General features: G+C 41.7%; 1 protein-coding gene across 4 annotated transcripts in view; it reads right to left on the minus strand.

Annotated features, from left to right (window-relative positions):
- ctnna2 (catenin (cadherin-associated protein), alpha 2) overlaps nucleotides 1-20,479 on the minus strand; it is a 732,381-nt gene that overhangs the window by 615,282 nt on the left and 96,620 nt on the right. For all 4 annotated transcript variants that reach the window (XM_056279507.1, XM_056279505.1, XM_056279506.1 and 1 more), the window contains exon 2: nucleotides 1,787-1,982. In XM_056279507.1, coding sequence (XP_056135482.1) covers nucleotides 1,787-1,982 — 196 coding nt within the window. The remainder of the gene's footprint in view (nucleotides 1-1,786; nucleotides 1,983-20,479) is intronic.

Genomic DNA, 20,479 nt, shown 5'->3' on the forward strand with positions numbered 1-20,479 from the left:
ACCTGCTGTTCTGGAGATGTTCTGACCCAGTCATCTAGCCATAAAAATTTAGTTCTTGTCAAAGTTGCTCAGATTCTTACATTTGCCCATTTTTCCTACTTCCAACACATCAACTTCAAAAACTGATGGTTCACTTCCTGCCTAATACTAAGCCTATCACAATTATTACACAATTGCCTGATCGCGATCATTTGACCTGACCGTGATCATTTTGCACATTCATTAGAATTGTTTCCATTCATTTGTATAAAAATAGCTGGATGAAACTAACAGAAATGTCATATTTCCATCAGTATTTCCACATCATTTTCCACAGTTTGTTGTTTGACTGGTGCTCTTTTAACGGCGTCATCTTGTTGCGCCCCAGTATATGAGTGGTGAATTAGCACCAACAAACTGTTTATCTTGAGATGCTTATTCTATAATATTTGATGACTGCGTTTTGACGAGCATCTGTTGACATTACCATCATAGACATAGTTGCAAAGCCAACCACCACAGTACCGCAGTGGGTACATTTTGGTTTTAAGCCAAATGAAGGAGAGCCCACTAACTTGGAGGAGGCGATTTGTCAGATTTTGCAGCAAAAAGGTAGCAGTCAAAAGTGCTAATACCACAAACTTAAAAACCATCTACAGATCCACCACCCCACCCAATTTGCCGAACTTGGAAAGAAAAAATAAGATTAAATTATAAATCAGCCTGAGTTTTTTGAGGATGTACCCGTTTTTTTACTTGTAGCTTGTGAGAAAGCTTAAATCTTGCCTCTGGCTGTGTTTCCTCTGCAAGTCAAACGAAACTTCTTTTTTTTTTAAGTTAATCTTTATTCTTGGTTTTAGTTGGACTGGATCTAAAGGATGCCTTGTTTTAAAAGGAAAAAAAACTGTCATAACACAGAACCTTCAGCTAAACCACTGGTGGTTGCAAGAAATACCATTCATTGCTATAGTGACATTTTATGATTTATTCATTCTTAGTTGCAAGAGGCTAAGTTAATTGCAAATCATTCTATTTTATTCTATCAGTATCCTGTTTGGAGTTATTATTACAGGAGTTAAAGCAATGTAGATATTGAATCATCTGACATAAAATTAGTAAATAATAAAAAAGACAAAAATCTGACATAAAAATTACAATTTAATCATTAACCGTGATTATTTGTATGACAATCGTCAACTAAAATTTCATGATCTAGACAGCTCTATCTAATACATCCCACCCCTTGACAGGTGCCATTGTAACAAGATAATCAATGTTATTCACTTCACCTGTCAGCTGTTTTAAAGTTTTGGCTGATCACTTTTGCTGTAGTGGTGATTTCTTTATTTCTCGGCATGGTAATTGTGCGATACTGTTAGTATGTTTTCAGGATTTCATTTAGATTAGGATCCATTACAATGTGAGCCAAACTATTTCCAGTGGTGGACAAGCAAATCCAATTACATTGCAAATCTCCCTCTCACCCCTTTTTCAGGTGGTGTGTGTCTTCCTTAATTCAAAGATAAATGCAACTATCTTTGGAAAACTCTGAGAGAGGATATGTTTAACCTCATCATGCACCATTCTGTACTTCCAAGGAATAAGCCAGTTACATTTTTTTCTGGAAGATTGACAGAACAGAACAATATGAATGTGGCGAACAGCAAGGGATTGCTAGATGTCTACCTACATTGTGGTTATGTCGTTGAGATATTGTGCTTTTTTTCATACAGCTGACCAATATCAAAACAACCTCATAATAACTGGAGGATTTACCTGTCTATACGAGGACTGTTCACTAGCTTACCTTGCTTGCGAACATCCTCTACAGCTACAATGAGCTCCTCCTTGAGGTCCTGGCTGTCTTTAGCAATCTGCTCACCCTTCTCCAGAAAGTTTTGTGTGGCCTGCTCCACAGATACAGCCAGCACATGGGCCTTCTTGGAGCGCCCCTTCTTCTTACTGGATGGCCCTTTGTTACTGGTGTTGACCAGGGTGGTCACCTAAGAAAAAGAGAAGAGAGAGAGAGAGATATGTTTAACAGAGAATGTACGACAAAGTGAAGAATTCACTTTTGTAATGTTTGGTCAGTTTCCCACAAGGATAATTCAGGTTATCTCAAGATCCTATGCATTAGGGACAAAAATGCAACTCAGACACTCAAAACTGGTGCTGAGGATTATGTTTTTTTTGTTTTTTTTTTGTTAAGCTTGGTTTGTGACAAATGTAAAAAATATGACATTGTGTCAGGATGGTGAAATTTGGAGAAGTATTGCAGAGGAGCAACTGATAGGATCACTGCATCAGCTGGAACCTTCGGTGACCCATTTTATATTTATTTATGTCAAAATAGGCTTGGGGTGGTCTTTGCATGTTGAATAACTTTTTTACGTTTCCAACATAATGATGTGCCAATGCCTTGGTAAAAAAGCAAACTTGTTCAAAAGAACCCCCTGCCCCTGTACAACAAAGTAAAATCACAAGGAAAAAACAATTGCAAATGAGATTAAGTCAAGTCAATTTTATTTGTATGGGTTATTCTCAATCGCATGACTTTTTCATTGACAACGAACAGCTCCGCCATGTTGGAGGACAACTAGACCTTAGCAACCACTGTTTACACTGAAGTTCTCATTGTCCATCTGTGTTTACAAAAACGAAATTTTCAGTGAAAATCGGACAAACCTACCAAAATAAAGCATCGCAGTTGTGATCCACTCTTCAAAAAACAGTTTGCAAAATAAATTTTGCAAAGTTCTGGCCAAACGGCACAAAGGATCAGATTCGACTTGAGAATTTTTGGCTGTTAGGCCAATCTTATGCAATTCCAAGATGGCTTCCATCAAGAATGTATGTACAAGATTTATATGGAAAATCCAAGGAAATGTATGGAAAAATTCGCACTTATCGATATGTTAGCCCGATATGTTAAAAAATTTACAAAACAAAAGCAGTTTCTCTCCCTCTTGTACCAATTATATTCAAACCATGTAATTTTAAGATTTAGCTGATGATGGTTGACACACAACTGAAAAATGTCTATTAAAATTAAATGTCTTTATTTTTAAATGATTTTGTTTCTTAAAAAGTATAACAGTTTTATACAATGAATAATACATAACTTGAAAGTTGTATCAGTCTGAGGGAACTACTGAGTCCCACACATGTCAATGTACAAGAAACCAAGGCAGTTTTATCCACTGTTGTCATACCAGCACTATCCTTATTACTGAGGTAGTCTGTTGGTAAAATTCCTTGTAAAGATGTAAATTTTCTCCATACTATGCCAATGACACACTCCACATGGATGCGGACTGATGCAAACATTCTTGTTGCCTCAATTTCTAGAGGACCAAGCTGCTTTTTCCCTTTTGTAAAAGCAGTTATCTTAACTTCTGTATATGAATTTTTCATCTGTAAGATGTTCCCGACTTATCCTCGATATCCATTTTCTTCTTCTTCTTTCCTCTGACAACCTTCGAGTTTCTTCTCGAGGGTCTAAGGACAGGACGTTGTGTTGCTATAAAGCCCCTTGAGGCAAATTTGTAATTTGTGATATTGGGCTATACAAGTAAAATTGACGACCTGACTTGACATCTCCATGATGGCTGATTATCTTTGGAATGCAAAAGTAGGACTTGTTCCGCTCTCTGTCAGCTTGATTAGAACAACCAAAAACAGCGCAGAAATTAACCATTGTAAAATATTGAACCATGATAGCTATTCTGTATGAACCAAATTGTAAAATATCCAACCATGATAGCTATTCTGTAGGAATCAAATCTTGAAACAAATTCTGCCCACTCCGACTGTTTAGAAAACGTTTAGCATCGCACAGTGAGAGCAACACAGTAGCCTATGGATTGGAGCCATTGTCCTCCAACATGGTGGATGTATCGCTGTCACGTGATATGTGACATAATATGAGAATAACCCATAACCTAATATCACAAATTAGCTTCAGGGGCTTTACAGCAACACAAGGTCCTGTTCTTAGACCCTCGCATCGGATAAGGAATAACTTCCTAAAAAACTCATTAACAGGGAATGAGAAAAATATAGAAAGAAACCTCAGGGAGAACAGAGGTGGGATCTCTCTCCCAAGACAGAGATTAAGTGATTTTTGTTTTGTTTTTTTCTTGTTTTTTTTTTTTTTTTCAATTTATGCCATTTTAGCCTTCATTGCCAGGAAAGTGTAGAAGGACATGAAACAGATGAGGGGATGACAAGTGACAAAGGTCCCAGCTCAAACCCAGGATGTTGACATAAGGCCTGAGCCTAAGTGGTGCATCTATCTATCAGCTGAGCCACCAGCGCACCCTTTCTTGTAATTTGTGTCCATACTATAACAGCTTATTTAGTTAGATAAGATTAGAGTCATCATTAGAATGTGAGTGGCCCCTTATGTGTTTCAGGTATCAAAAGTGAAATACAACAAAAAAAGCAAGCACTTATTATCCCTGTGCCCTTACAAGTTGAATTTATTTCTTCGTCTTATTTTTTTAGTTTCTTTCATAAATATGTTTAAAACATATTTTTTGCCTCTAAGCATACACAAAAGGTAATTTGTCTGTTATCAACAGCTTTTGCAACTATAATCCAGCATTTTATAAAAAGTGCCATCTTTGTAACTGAAAATTGTAAAACTGTACAACATCAAACAGGGACCTTTCTGTCTACGAATACCCTGAGTCACCAAAAGTACACAGTCTTTACTTTCCTCAGCTAATGAAAGTGTGGTGAAGAAAAAGGCCCGCAAGCACGAGTATATATCGGGAAAATAAAAAAATTTTTTTTTATTGTGAATCTGGCTTTGAGCAATCGTTTTCCTTATCTCAGCTATTTTGGGTAGACTACACTGCACATAATCAATACAGAACATGTGTTTCTTGAATCCTATAAAGTGAGTCATAAATGTGATTATTTTTGGGTGTGGTCAGCATTTCATGTAATCTGCAGAAGAAAAGTGATGGTTTCCATAGTGACTGCAGCTGAAATTACAGTCAGGAGACTCTATTCAATCAATTCCACTACCTACATTCTCACCAAGCAGGCAGACAGGGAAGAAAATGCATATTATTCTATGAAAACATGAAGTCTGTAACCATATGTTTTATTGATAGCATTAGTCTAGCCATAATGAAAACAGGAGCCTCACTCATGATGAGCACTATTCCCAAAACAGACATGGGCCAGATAACCCATGCATGTAACACATACACTACCGTTCAAAAGTTTGGGATCACATTGAAATGTCCATATTTTTGAAGGAAAAGCACTGTACTTTTCAATGAAGATAACTTTAAACTAGTCTTAACTTTAAAGAAATACACTCTATACATTGCTAATGTGGTAAATGACTATTCTAGCTGCAAATGTCTGGTTTTTGGTGCAATATCTACATAGGTGTATAGAGGCCCATTTCAAGCAACTATCACTCCAGTGTTCTAATGGTACAATGTGTTTGCTCATTGGCTCAGAAGGCTAATTGATGATTAGAAAACCCTTGTGCAATCATGTTCACACATCTGAAAACAGTTTAGCTCGTTACAGAAGCTACAAAACTGACCTTCCTTTGAGCAGATTGAGTTTCTGGAGCATCACATTTGTGGGGTCAATTAAACGCTCAAAATGGCCAGAAAAAGAGAACTTTCATCTGAAACTCGACAGTCTATTCTTGTTCTTAGAAATGAAGGCTATTCCATGCGAGAAATTGCTAAGAAATAGAAGATTTCCTACACCGGTGTGTACTACTCCCTTCAGAGGACAGCACAAACAGGCTCTAACCAGAGTAGAAAAAGAAGTGGGAGGCCGCGTTGCACAACTGAGCAAGAAGATAAGTACATTAGAGTCTCTAGTTTGAGAAACAGACGCCTCACAGGTCCCCAACTGGCATCTTCATTAAATAGTACCCGCAAAACACCAGTGTCAACATCTACAGTGAAGAGGCGGCTGCGGGATTCTGGGCTTCAGGGCAGAGTGGCAAAGAAAAAGCGATATCGGAGACTGACCAATAAAAGAAAAAGATTAAGATGGGCAAAAGAACACAGACATTGGACAGAGGAAGACTGGAAAAAAGTGTTGTGGACGGATGAATCCAAGTTTGAGGTGTTTGGATCACAAAGAAGAACGTTTGTGAGACGCAGAACAAATGAAAAGATGCTGGAAGAATGCCTGACGCCATCTGTTAAGCATGGTGGAGGTAATGTGATGGTCTGGGGTTGCTTTGGTGCTGGTAAGGTGGGAGATTTGTACAGGGTAAAAGGGATTCTGAATAAGGAAGGCTATCACTCCATTTTGCAACGCCATGCCATACCCAGTGGACAGCGCTTGATTGGAGCCAATTTCATCCTACAACAGGACAATGACCCTAAACACACCTCCAAATTGTGCAAGAACTATTTAGAGCAGAAGCAGGCAGCTGGTATTCTATCGGTAATGGAGTGGCCAGCGCAGTCACCAGATCTGAACCCCATTGAGCTGTTGTGGGAGCAGCTTGACCGTATGATACGCAAGAAGTGCCCATCCAACCAATCCAACTTGTGGGAGCTGCTTCTGGAAGCGTGGGGTGCAATTTCTCCAGATTACCTCAACAAATTAACAGCTAGAATGCCAAAGGTCTGCAATGCTGTAATTGCTGCAAATGGAGGATTCTTTGACGAAAGCAAAGTTTGATGTAAAAAAAATCTTATTTCAAATACAAATCATTATTTCTAACCTTGTCAATGTCTTGACTCTATTTTCTATTCATTTCACAACATATGGTGGTGAATAAGTGTGACTTTTCATGGAAAACACAAAATTGTTTGGGTGATCCCAAACTTTTGAACGGTAGTGTACATGTAATCGGCAGTTACTCAATATTAAAAAGCAACAGAGACACAGCACTTTTGCCAACAGCATTCTGCCATTTTCAAACATGCTCAGATATTGTTTACTCTGATAGCTGCATAGTGTGGTGGGGGCGTTAAGTGTGAGCAAAGTACTTTGTGGCTGTCAACATAAAACAACTCAGGCAAAATTAAAATGTTCAATAATCTTGGGAGTTAGGGGGCCATTAGTCGTTTTCTCTTTATCAATCAGTACTACCCAGTAGGGCATTCACAACTGCTGCATTTTAGTAGTCATCAACTACTCCCAAAAAGTAGTGGAGTAGTCAATCAATCGCAGGAGATTTAACATACTTTTATCACCCAATGACAATGATCAATTCTTGTCAAAAAGTTCTCAAATAAAACCGGTAAAGGGTTAACTAATGTAGGTAGGACCAACCTGGGGGTAGATGAAATAGCAGAGTCCTTGACTGGCTCTGAGAGGCTGTATAAATATGAGCTGCAATTTGATTGGGCTAAACCCCCAGCTAGCCTGTCTGAGCTGTTCATTCATTCATTATCCCAACCGCTTATCCTTAATCAGGGTTGCGGGGATGCTGGAGCCTATCCCAGCAGTCATTGGGCAGCAGGTGGGGAGACACCCTGGACAGGCTGCGAGACCATCACAGGGTTCTCACACACACACACACACACACACACACACACACACACACACACACACACAGTCGTGTTTCACTATACTTGTGCGGACCCCTCATTGACTAAATTCATTTCCTAGCCCTTAACCCTAACCTTACCCACGCAAACTGCATGCCTAACCCTAACTTTAACCTAACCGTAACCCTAAAACCAACTCCTAACCCTAAAATAGACCCTTTTCCTGGTGCGGACCTCTGAAATGTCCGCACAAGGTACGTGCTGTCAGGTTTGCTATCTTTGTGTGGACATTTGGTCTGGACAAGGATAGCTAAAGGCACACACACACACACACACACACACACACACACACACACACACACACACACACACACACACACACACACACACACACACACACACACACACACCTCCCCAGGGACAATTTACTCTGGCCAATTCACCTGACCTACAGGTCTTTGGACTGTAGGAGGAAACCAGATCACCAAGAGGAAACCCACGCAGACACGAGGAGAACATGCAAACTCTACACAGAGGATGACCCCCAAGGTTGGACTACCCCGGGGCTCAAACCCAGGACCTTCTGGCTGTGTGTGGGGTTGTCTGAGCTGTTAAATGATTGAATATGGATCACTTTCCAACTGAGGAAAACAATAAAACAGAGCTGCACTTTCAGCTGCGGTTTGTTTCCCACATTATAAGAAATATTGCGAGAGGTGACTGAATCTTGCTGTGCAAAATTTAACTTACATAAATGGTTAGCATAGATATTAATCACAGATGAATGTGTATTAAATTGATTAAAGTAAAATTAAAGGCATTTAGGAGGACACAATGTGTTCTGTTTATGTTTTCAACAGCTAGCATCACTAAAGTTACCATTCAAAGGAAATTTTGCTGATTTTCAACCTCAGGTCCACATATTAATCTTAGGGATGACATCTCTATAACGTACGCAATAATTCTCAATGTTGTCTGCATTGCCATAGCCCGCTATAGCAAACTGGCTTACTTCCGGTACCAATGACGTCAGTGGAGAACCTCAGCTCTCTTGGCAGGAGAAAGTGGATTTCTGTCAAAATGATTTGCATTGAACCGGTTATAGTTTCAAAAGACTAGACAGACCACTAACCCTTCCTTAACATATACTACTACTTTTGGCTGCTCCCGTTAGGGGTTGCCACAGTGGATCATCTGTTTCCATTTCTTCCTGTCTTCTGCATCTTCCTCTGTCAAACCAGCCACCTACATGTCTTCCATCACCACATCCATAAACCTCCTTTTGGCCTTCCTCTTTTCCTTTCCCCTGGCAGCTCCATATTGACCATCCTTATCCCAATATACCTAGCATCTCTCCTCCACACATGTCCAAACCCTCTCAATCTTGCTTCTCTTGCTTTGTCTCCAAACTGTCCAACTTGAGCGGTACCTCTAATATAATCATTCCTAATCCTGTCCTTCTGCATCACTCCTAGTGAAAATCTTAGCATCTTCAACTCTGCCACCTCCAGCTCTGTGTCCTGTCTTTTCATCAGTGCCACTGTCTCCAAACCATATAGCATAGCTGGTCTCACAACCATCTTGTAAACCTTCCCTTTAACTCTTGCTGGTAACCTTCTGTCGCAAATCACTCCTGACACTCTTCTCCACCCACTCCACCCTGCCTGCACTCTCTTCTTCACCTCTCTCCTGCACTCCCTGTTACTTTGGACAGTTGACCCCAAGTATTTAAATTAATATGCCTTCGGTCACCTCCACTCCTTGCATCCTCACCATTCCACTGTCCTCCCTCTCATTCACGCATAGGTATTACATCTTGCTCCTACTGACTTTCATTCCTCTTCTCTCCAGGGCATACCTCCACCCCTCCAGGCTCACCTCAACCTGCATCCTACTCTCGCTACAGATCACAATGTCATCAGCGAACATCAGCGTCCATGAAGACTCCTGCCTGATCTTGTCCATCAACCTGTCCATCACCATTGCAAACATGAAAGGGCTCAGAGCCAATCCTTGATGTAATCCCACCTCCACCTTGAACTCATCTGTCATTCCAACCGCACACATCACCATTGTCATACTTCCCTCATATATATCCTGCACCACTCCTACATTAGTTATTTGGCCGACACATTTATCCAAAGCGACTTACAATAAGTACATTTAACGTAGGAAATCAGGAGAACTACTAGTCATCAGAGGTCATAAGTGCATCTTCTCCCTAAACAAGCATCTAAGAGCAAAACCAGTGCTAAAGTGAAAGTGCAAAAAAGTTTTTTTTTTAAATGAGTGAATACAATAAGTGCTAAGAGCAAGTAACAGGGTATTAGTTCTTGAAGAGGTGAGTTTTCAACCTGCGCTGAAAGATGGGCAGCGACTCCGCTGTCCTGACATCAGTGGGGAGTTCCTTACACCACTGTGGGGTCAGGACAGAAAAGAGCCGTGACCAGGTCAATCGGCAGCAGGGGCCTCTGAGCGACAGGGCAACCAGGCGTCCCAAGGCAGCAGAGCGAAGTGGTCAGGCGGGGGTGTAGGGCTTGACCATGGCCTGCAGATAGGAAGGAGCTGTTCCTTTCACTGACCTGTAGGCTAGCCCCAGAGTCTTAAACTGGATGTGAGCAGCTACTGGGAACTAGTGTAGGGACATGAAAAAGGGAGTTGTGTGGGAGAACTTAGGGCGGTTGAACACCAGATGAGCTGCAGCTTTCTGAACAGGCTCCAGAGGTCTGATGGCCGATGCCAGGGCACCAGCAAGGAGGGAGTTGCCGTAGTCCAGCCGGGAGATGACCAGAGCCTGGGTGAGCACCTGTGCCATCTCGTTGGTGAGGAACGAGCGAGTCCTCCTAATGTTATAGAGGAGAAATCTGCAGGAGCGAGCAACCGATGCAACGTTTGCAGCAAACGATAGCTGGTCGTCCAGGATCACACCCAGATTCCTCACAGTCTGAGTTGGATTCACCATGGTGTTGTCAATGGTGATGGCCAGGTTTCGGTGTGGGCAACCATTCCCCGGGAGGAACATCAGCTCAGTCTTGTCCAGATTGAGCTCCAGGTGGTGTATTGCCATCCACTCCGAGACGCCAGTCACGCACGCAGCAATGTCTCTACTTGTGTGTCAGAGGGAGGGAAGGACAAGATCAGCTGGGTGTCATCGGCGTAACAATAGTAAGAGAAGTCATGTGAGTGAATAACAGAACCAGGGATGTTGTGACAAGGAGAATAGGAGAGGACCCAGATCCGAACCTTGTGGAACGCCTGTAGTCAGTCTGCGAGACTCCGACACAGATCCCCTCCATGTCACCTGGTAGGAGCGACCCGTCAGGTAGGATGCAAACATTGAGAGTGCAGAGCCTGTGACACCCAGCCCTTCGAGGGTAGAGAGGAGGATCCGGTGGTTCACTGTGTCGAACACAGCTGACAGGTCCAGGAGTATCAGGACAGAGGAGAGAGAGTTTGCTCTCACAGAGCGCAGTGACTCTGTCACTGCAAGGACGGCCGTCTCTGTTGAGTGACCCATCTTGAACCCAGACTGGTTGGGGTCCAGGAGGTTGTTCTGGTGGAGGTACGAAGAAAGTTGGTTAAAGACAGCATGTTCGAGTGTTTTGGATCGCAAGAGTAGAAGGGAAACCGGTCTGTAGTTTTTGACATCAGAGGGGACAAGTGATGGTTTCTTGAGGAGGGGGTGACTCTAGCAGTCTTGAAGGCAGATGGAAAACATTCTGCCTGGAGGGAGGAGTTGATGAGGTGGGTTAGAAAGAGAAGGAGTTCAGGTGCTATAGACTGAAGAAGAGGAGAGGGGACCGGGTCAAGGGAGCATGTGGTGGGGCGACTGGATGTGATGAGATTGAGGACCTCGACGGGGGAGAGGGCAGTGAGGTGGGATAGGGTGGGACATGGAGGGGTGAGGGAGGGTGCAGAGGGTGGGCTAGTGCAAGGAGCGCTAACCGGGTGGTGAGAAAAGCAGGATCTGATGTTGTTTACCTTCTTGTCAAAGAACTCAGCGAAGTCATCAGGAAGAAGGGAGGAAGTAGGAGGAGGATGTGGGGGTTGAAGTGTAGAGAAGGTTTCAAAGAGTTTCTTAGGATTAGAGGCAGATGATAGGATTTTAGAGCAATAGAAGTCAGCTATAGCAGCAGAAAGGGAGGAGGAATAAGTGGAAAGAAGATATTGGAAGTTGAGAAGGTCCTCTGGGGGTTTGCCTTTTCTCCATTTGCACTCTGCCATTCTTGGGCTCCGTCGGTCAGTACGTACTGAGTCAGCCCCGGAGGTGAGGGGACAGAGATTGTCCAGAGAAGAGGAGAGGGTAGAGGGAAGAAGATCAGTAGCAGTGTCAATGGATAGGAAAGAGAAAGATTCGAGTGTAGGGAGGATAGACGTATCAGAGCAAGAAAGATCAGTGGCGGAGAGACAGCGGCGGTGTCTACGGGTGGAAACCACGTGGGTAGGGGGAGGGGGTGAGGGGGGAGAAGAGAGGAAGAGAGAGTAGGACATAAAATAGTGGTCAGAGAGCTGGAGGGGAGTAACAGAGAGATTGGAAATAGGACAGTGTCTAGTAAAGATAAGGTCCAACTGGTTGCCAGCCTTGTGAGTAGGAGAAGAGGGTGAGAGGTGGAGGAGAGGAAAGATAGAAGAGGATCTAGCTTGTCAGTGTGGATGTTGAAGTCACCAAGAAGGATAAGTGCAGAGTCATCATCAGGGAAGTGTGAGACAAGTGTGTCAGGCTCCTCCAGAAACTCACCAAGGGGGCCTGGTGGGCGGCACACAACCACAATGGTGAGCTTGACTGGATAAGAGACAATAACAGCATGAAATTCAAAAGAGGGCGGAGAAAATTGTGGAATGTTAACAAGAGAGTATTTCCATTTCGGGGAGATTAGCAGGCCAGTACCACCACCTTGCCTCCCAGCTCTGGGAGTGTGAGAAAAAGCGTACACATCTGAAAGAGCTGTGGGTGTGGTAGTGTTTTTTGGCATGATCCAGGTCTCAGTTAAAGCAAGAAAGTTGAGGGGGAGCAAGGATGCATAGCCTGAGATAAACCCAGCTTTCGGCACCGCAGACTAGCAATTCCGGAGCACTCATACATCTCTGCAACTCCCGACTTCCTCATACAATACCACAGCTCCTCTCTCGGCACCCTGTCATATGCTTTCTCTAAATCTACAAAGACACAATGTAGCTCCTTCTGGCCTTCTCTGTACTTCTTGATCAAAATTCTCAAAGCAAACATTGCATCAAGAGAAAGCCTACCAGGAGGAAGTTGTTGCTTTATCAGTCTGGTGCCAGGACAACAGCCTCCTCTTGAATGTCTCCAAAACTAAGGAGATGATTGTGGACTTTAGGAGGGCACAACAACAACTGAGGACGTACTCATCATTGAGGATTAATGAGACTACTGTGGAGAGGGTGAGCAGGTATAAATACCTGGGAGTCCACATTACAGAGGATCTCACATGGCACTCACACACAGACACTTTGGTGAGCAAGGCAAGGCAGTGCCTCTATCACCTCAGGCAGCTGAGGAAATTCAAAGTCCCCTGGAAGATCCTCCAGGCCTACTCTGGGGCAGTGGAGAGCATCCTGACAGGATGCATCTCTGTCTGGTTTGACAACAACACCGCCCAGGATAGGAAGGCTCTGCATACGGTAGTGCGTTCGGCTGAGCGCACTATTGGTAACTCACTCCCCACCCTGCAGGACTTATACACCAAGAGGTGGCAAACCAGAGCCTACAGGATTATGAAGGACCCTCACCATCCCAACAACGGACTGTTCCAGTAAGGTAACTGACTTGTTTTTCGCCACGTTAAAAGTAACTTGAAGAAATGTGAATGCTTCTAGTTGGTGATACCGTTTAATTTACATAATGTAGGACAAAAAGGACCAGGCAAATATATGCAGTATTGAACATTCAATTTAAGATCATTTAAGCCATTTAGGCTTTTCAACAGCTGCTGTCACCACAACAACCACCGATGCATTCGGTTGAAAGTCACCAGAACGTGGACCTGCAAGAAAGCAGTTGCACTGTTACTACAGTCAAACCCTCTAGCTCAGACAGGCTAGCTGGGGTTTAGTCCAATCAGATTGCAGCTCATTTGTAAACAGCCTCTCGGAGCCAATCGAGGACTCTACTATTTAATCTACCTCACAGGTTGGTCCTGCCTACATTAGTTAACCCTTTACTGGTTGTATTTGAGACCTTTTTGACAAGAATTTATTGTTGTTATTGGGTCACAAAATATGATATATCACCAGTGATTCATCAACTACTCAACTACTTTTTGGGAGTATTGGTTACTACTTAAATGCAGCAGTTGTGAATGCCCTACCACACACTCCTATAATGTCTGCTGTAGCCCTGTCAGTCAACAGCTCAGTTAATATATGTTGTAATAAGACCAGTGGAATGCACACAATATTTCACTTCAGTCTTTTTTTTCTCTTAAAAGCTGTTAAGAGCAAAATTATGTTCTGACTAGACTATATCATTTAAATACTTCTAAACAGGCATAATAACTTTTATATGTGCATCCATATTCATGATGCACCTATGAATAGGAGTGTTCATTTGGAATCCCGGTTTAGCTCGTCAGTCATACCAAAGTGTTTGAACTCCTATTGTTTTCAATTGAGTGTTTCCAGGTTCTGTATCAATTATCTGTAGAAGCTACAATAATGGCTCCACTGACAACTTATTCTAATATCATGCAAATGCTCTGCCAAATATAACACTACAGCTAACAACAGTTGACTGCTCAATAAGGGGTCTAATGTTATATATTTCACTAAAAGCTTTTTTGAGTAAACAAAAAAGCACAACAGTGCATGCACATTACCAAATACCAGAAAAGACACCCACTCACATAAGCGATACACACATGTGAGAAAACCAGTGCACATATACATACACGCAACAGCAGTACAAGACCACATGAAAATACACAAAGACCCGCTTTTCTTGCCAGTTCTGTTCTTCTAAACAGTTATGACAGTACCTCAGTAAAGTTACAGTAGATCCATGTGTCCACAGTGGCTGGTTTCAAACAGCTCCTTTATGATTTATTACCCAGAGCTGCACTAAGGGTTCTCCCCTGAAACTCTTTCATTGTCCCTTCATTATCATGGCCTGATCCATATATCGTATTAGGTTGAGGGCTTAAATGTCTTCTAAACATGTGAAAACCCCCAAATAATTTTCTTTAGCTTCTGGTTAGCTATAGGTTTTAGGTTGGATTTTTAAAGCACATAGCAATTATCTCTGCTATTGGCCTGGTAGAATAGCAGGGGGTCCACTGATTACCATGGGTATGGTATTTGATTTCTATGTAGCGTTTTTCTGCATTTATTGTATTCAGTGTTCAGTTTGGTAGAACATGTTCTATAGAGTTGACTTTTGCAATAACCTGCTTGCACATGGCATTCAGAAGGCAAAGTGAGACTTTAAGTCTGCTGTCTGGAAGCATATTTTTCCCCTTTTGTTATAATCAAGAGCTTTCCTCCAGACAAGGAGGCACCGAGTTTCTGAGTGCCTCTTTACATACATAGGTGCTTACTTAATTTGAGCCTAATTGAGTTATCTGTCACTGGATAATTACTCCCTGAAGGATTCCCCTAACCCCATGAGTCAATTGCCCATATGCTAGTTACTCTTGTTTATGCAAAGAACACTGGCTCATGTGCCAAGCCAAACCCAATGGGCCAATGGTGTTCAATGCTAATTCATTTATGTTGTTTTCACCTTACTGTTGGAGCCAGAAAGTCGACCATACTATTGTGAAAGGAATTGATATAACCCTGTGAATTTAAACTACATTCTATGTGTATTGCTATTTACTGTACAAAAATAATTGTTTCTCTACATTTGGGGAGACAGTCCATCTGAAGCACTGTAGCTATGCTGTTTGTCACCTTTGCCTGCAATTGCAAGATTAAAGTGAACTGAACTTTTCCTTATGCAAGTGCTGACTTTGAGAATTTATTTTTACGGTAAGAAAATTGTTCCACAGCTGTAATCTATCAATGGCATTTGATGAAATGATAATGGCTTGCCTGTAACAAATCAAGATGACAAATAGGCAAAAAGTAAGCTCAAGTTTTTGACATTGACTGTCTACCTCTTTTGAATTGCATTAGGCTGTACTTGTGGATTTTAATTTTATTTTTTTACTTCTGGCTTCTTCCAATACATCACCTAAGTATGGAAGCCCATTTTCACCGCTTAAAAGAAAGAAAAAAACAGCTCACGACTCATTAGTTTGAAATATCTCATTATTATTATAAGCATGTCGTTATTTAGAGATACTATCTTGAAATATTTCACAAGTGAATATTCTCAGATCATTAAGATAACTGGGAGGAACCTACAAAAAGAAAAACTCATCTTCAAAACATTATACATTATTATTTGTAGACATAAGTTAAAAAGAACTCAGGGCGCCCCTAGGAGAGAGTTTAGTTAATTTAAGGTTTCATGCCCATCACCACGGCATGGGGGCACTACATATATCTCAATGAGTAATGGAACTCAATCAAATACAGTCAACATAAAATTATTTACTTTTCAAAATATAAATGAAATTATAATAAAATAAAATATCAAATCACTGTCTTTATCTTATTTCTCAATTTATTTCAGTTGTAGGAAACTACTTTTCCATAAGATGTCTGTGAATGTTCTCATTCATCCAGGTCATGGTTATCCAAAGGAATTGAATCAAGTGCAACTGGACTTGGTATATATCCGTGAAGACGTTTCGCCTCTCATCCAAGAGGCTTCATCAGTTCGTACCTTTTTGACTAGACCAAGCTAGTCTGACTGGCTGGTGATGAAACTCAAATATTTATCCTCTTTGGAGTCGTTATCAGAGCTATTGATGTCCATGGCTCTTTGTGTTCCGATGTTTAGCAACGGCGGTCGTTATCAGAGATATTGATATGCGTGATCAGATTTGCCAACTACTGGACATTTGCCTGAACACTACATATTTCCAATTCAGGGGCCAGTTTTACAGACAGAAACATGGCTGTGCAATGGGCTCACCAGTGTCTCCCACTGTGGCCAACTTATATATGGAAGATGTAGAACACAGGGCCCTGAACTCCTTCAGAGGAACACCTCCGAGCCACTGGTTCAGATATGTGGATGACACATGGGTCAAAATCCAAACACAAGAGGTGCAAGCATTTACCAAACACATCAACTCAGTGGACAAGAACATTAAGTTCACAAGGGAAGATGTAAAGAACAACAGTTTGCCCTTCTTGGACTGTGACATCCACATTGGGGACGACAGGAGCCTCCACATTGGGGTTTACAGGAAACCTACACACACAGACCAATATCTACTTTTTGACTCACACCACCCTCTGGAACACAAACTGAGCGTCATCAGAACTCTGCAACACAGAGCTAACAATGTACCCAGCAGCACTCAGGCCCAACAAGAAGAACACAAAAACCTGAAGGGAGCTTTAAAAACGGGCGGCTAGCCCAGTTCGACCTTTGTGAAAACTGCAACACGTTCCAAAAAGACCAACCGGGTGAGCGATGAGGAGAAAAGGAACAGAAGGAATAACATAGTCATCCCATATGTTTCTGGGGTCTCCGAGAATTTTTAACAAACACCGCGTCCCGGTATACTTCAAACCCAGCAACACACTCCGACAAAGACTGGTTCATCCCAAAGACCGTGTACCACACACCCCAAAAAGCAATCTGGTGTATGCTGTACAATACAATGAGTTTGCACTGACCTATACTACATAGGAGAAACCAAACAACCACTACACAAACGGATGGCCCAACACAGAAGGCCAAACTCCTCAGGACAAGACTCAGCAGTTTATCTACACCTAAAGGAGAAGACGCACTCAGAGGACAGCAACGTACACATTTTGGACAGGGAAGATAGATGGTTTGAAAGAGGGGTGAAGAAAGCCATCTATGCGAAACTGGAAAAACCATCCCTCAACAGAGGAGGAGGTCCGCGACACCACCTATCTCCCACTTACAATGCCGTCCTTTCATCTCTACCCAGGAGACTCAAGAAGCCTAGCCTCCAAGAACAACAGTCGGTCACTAACAGCTCCAATGACTCATGACCACTGAATGGAGCACTAACGAAGTCGAAACTAACACCCCCAATGACCGTCGCTGCTTAACATCGGATCACAAAGAGCCATGCACATCAATAGCTCTGATAACGACCCCAAAGAGGATAAATATCTGAGTTTCATCACCAACCAGTCAGACTAGCTTGGTCTAGTCAGAAAGGCACGAACTGATGAAACCTCTTGGATGAGGGACGAAACATCTTCACGGATATATACCAAGTCCAGTTGCACTTGATTCAATTCCTTTGAATACTTTTCCAAAACTTTAATCACTATTTCCTCTGAAACCAATTTCCATATTATGAGATTTCACGTCACCTTCAGTCACACTATTTTTAATATGAAACCTACTTTGCTTCAACACAAATTGTTTCAAATGCAAAACCCTCTTTACTTTCTAACACAAATGTTTTCTTTGTTCTGGGTATTAAACCTTATTTAAACACACCTAGTTCTTAAGCATACACTAAATAACTCACAGAAAATACCCAATGGCAAATACCAAACACACAGTCAATGTACAACATGTTACAAATGTTATTAGCATGAAATGAGTCCAAATTCCAACTCTTTTTAGTCTCATGAATTCAGATCAATCACTCAACTCAAAAATATAAATGTATCTATACCAGCAATAAACGCCAAATTAATGTGTTGAAGGCCTGTTTCGCTAGTGTTAGGTATGGTGTGTGTGGGCACACACACACACACACACACACACACACACACACACACACACACACACACCTTACCTAACTGGCTATTAATACTCTATTATGCTTAGTTTATCGACTTAATTAACCCACTTCTCAATCTACTAACTTTCATACCAATCACATATTAATTTATATATTTTCTTTAGACATCACACAGCTTAGATTTTTACATTGTGAGTGTCACAAGAAGGCGGCAAACATTTTGATGCATAATGCGTCCGAATTAATCATTTAATAAATATAAATTACTCCGTAAGAACAGAGAAGTCTGTTTGTGCAGGAATCCAACCCGGGTTGTCTGCAGGAAAGACCTTGAATTTATGAATTGAGCTATTGCTCTGGTGTCAGTGACCATAGCCTAGTTTTCCAAGTACAAAACAAATAAAGACGAGTCGGCCGATGTCGTTATTGTACTTTCAAGTTAATATGTGATTGTCATGAAAATTGGTGGATTGAGAAGTGGGTTATAAGTCTCATTATGAGTTGATAAACTAAGCATAATGGAGTATTCATAACCAGTTTGGTATGGTGTTTACAGCGAGTGGGTGTATGCATTTATCAAAATGACACTCTCTGACTCAATATTTTAAGATACTACACTGTGTGCACAATTATTAGGCAAGTGAGTATTTTGACCATGTCACCATTTTTATGCATATTTTCCCAACTCCAAGCTATACAAACTTGAGTGCTTATTGGATTTGAGCATATCAGGTGATGTGTATTTGTGTAATGAGGGAGGGTGTGGCCTAAGGAGATCAACACCCTATATCAGTGTGCATAATTATTAGGCAGATTCTTTTCCTCAGGCAAAATGGGCCGAAAAAGAGATTTGACTGACTCTGAAAAGTCAAAAATTGTAAAAAAAAATCTTTCAGAGGGATGCAGCACACTTGAAATTGCAAAGATATTGGGTCGTGATCACAGAACTTTCAAATGTTTTGTTGCAAAAAGTCAACAGGGTCGAAAGAAACGTGTTGAGAAAAAAAGACGCAAATTAACTGCCAAAGATTTACGAAAAATCAAGCGTGAAGCTACTAGGAACCCATTGTCCTCCAGTGCTGGCATATTCCAGAACTGTAACCTACATGGAGTACCCAGAAGTACAAGGTGTTCAGTGCTCAGAGACATGGCCAAGGTAAGGAGGGCTGAAATCCGACCACCATTGAGCAAGACACATAAGTTGAAACATCAACACTGGGCCAAGAAATACCTGAAGACAGATTTTTCAAAGGTTTTATGGACTGATGAAATGAGAGTGACTCTTGCCGGACCAGATGGATGGGCCCGTGGCTGGATCAGTAATGGGCACAAAGCTCCATTTCGATTCAAACGCCAGCAAGGTGGAAGTGGGGTTCTGGTATGGGCTGGTATCATTAAAGATGAGCTAGTTGGACCTTTTCGGGTTGAAGATGGACTTAAAATCAACTCCCAGAACTACTGCCAGTTTTCAGAGCACACGTTCTTCAAGCAGTGGTACAGAAAAAAAGCCTGCATCTTTCAAGAAGACCATGATTTTTATACAGGACAATGCTCTATCACATGCATCAAAATACTCCACTGCATGGCTTGCCAGTAAAGGCCTTAAAGATGACAGGAAAATTACATGGCCCCCTTCCTCACCTGACCTCAACCCTATTGAGAACTTGTGGGCTCTTCTTAAATGGGAGATTTACAATGAAGGAAAACAGTACACCTCTCTGAACCGTGTCTGGGAGGCTGTGGTTGCTGCTGCACAAAAAGTTGATTGTCAACAGATAAAGAAATTGACAGACTCCATGGATGGAAGGCTTGTGATGGTTATTGAAAAGAAGGTTGGCTATACTGGTCACTGATTTTTTTTTGTGTGGAAATGTTAGAAATGTTTATTTGTAAATTTTCAGTTGTTTGTTCATTATTTTCACTTTAACAGATGAAAATAAACAAGTGAGATGGGACAATATTCGTATTTCATTTAGTTGCCTAATAATTCTGCGCACCAATATTTGCCAAATAATTGTGCACATGGAGATATTCTCTTAAGAAAGACAAAATCTGACTTTTACTTTCTTAAATATTCAGGTTTGAGCTTTATTAACAGTTTGGATTGAGCAAGAGCGCTGTAGTTGTTGAAAAATAACATCGTCAAAAATACAACTTGCCTAATAATTGTGCACACAGTGTATTTCAATATTTCGAGAC

Source organism: Lampris incognitus, chromosome 5 (assembly GCF_029633865.1).
Source record: "Lampris incognitus isolate fLamInc1 chromosome 5, fLamInc1.hap2, whole genome shotgun sequence".
In the NCBI taxonomy this organism is placed as follows: domain Eukaryota; kingdom Metazoa; phylum Chordata; class Actinopteri; order Lampriformes; family Lampridae; genus Lampris; species Lampris incognitus.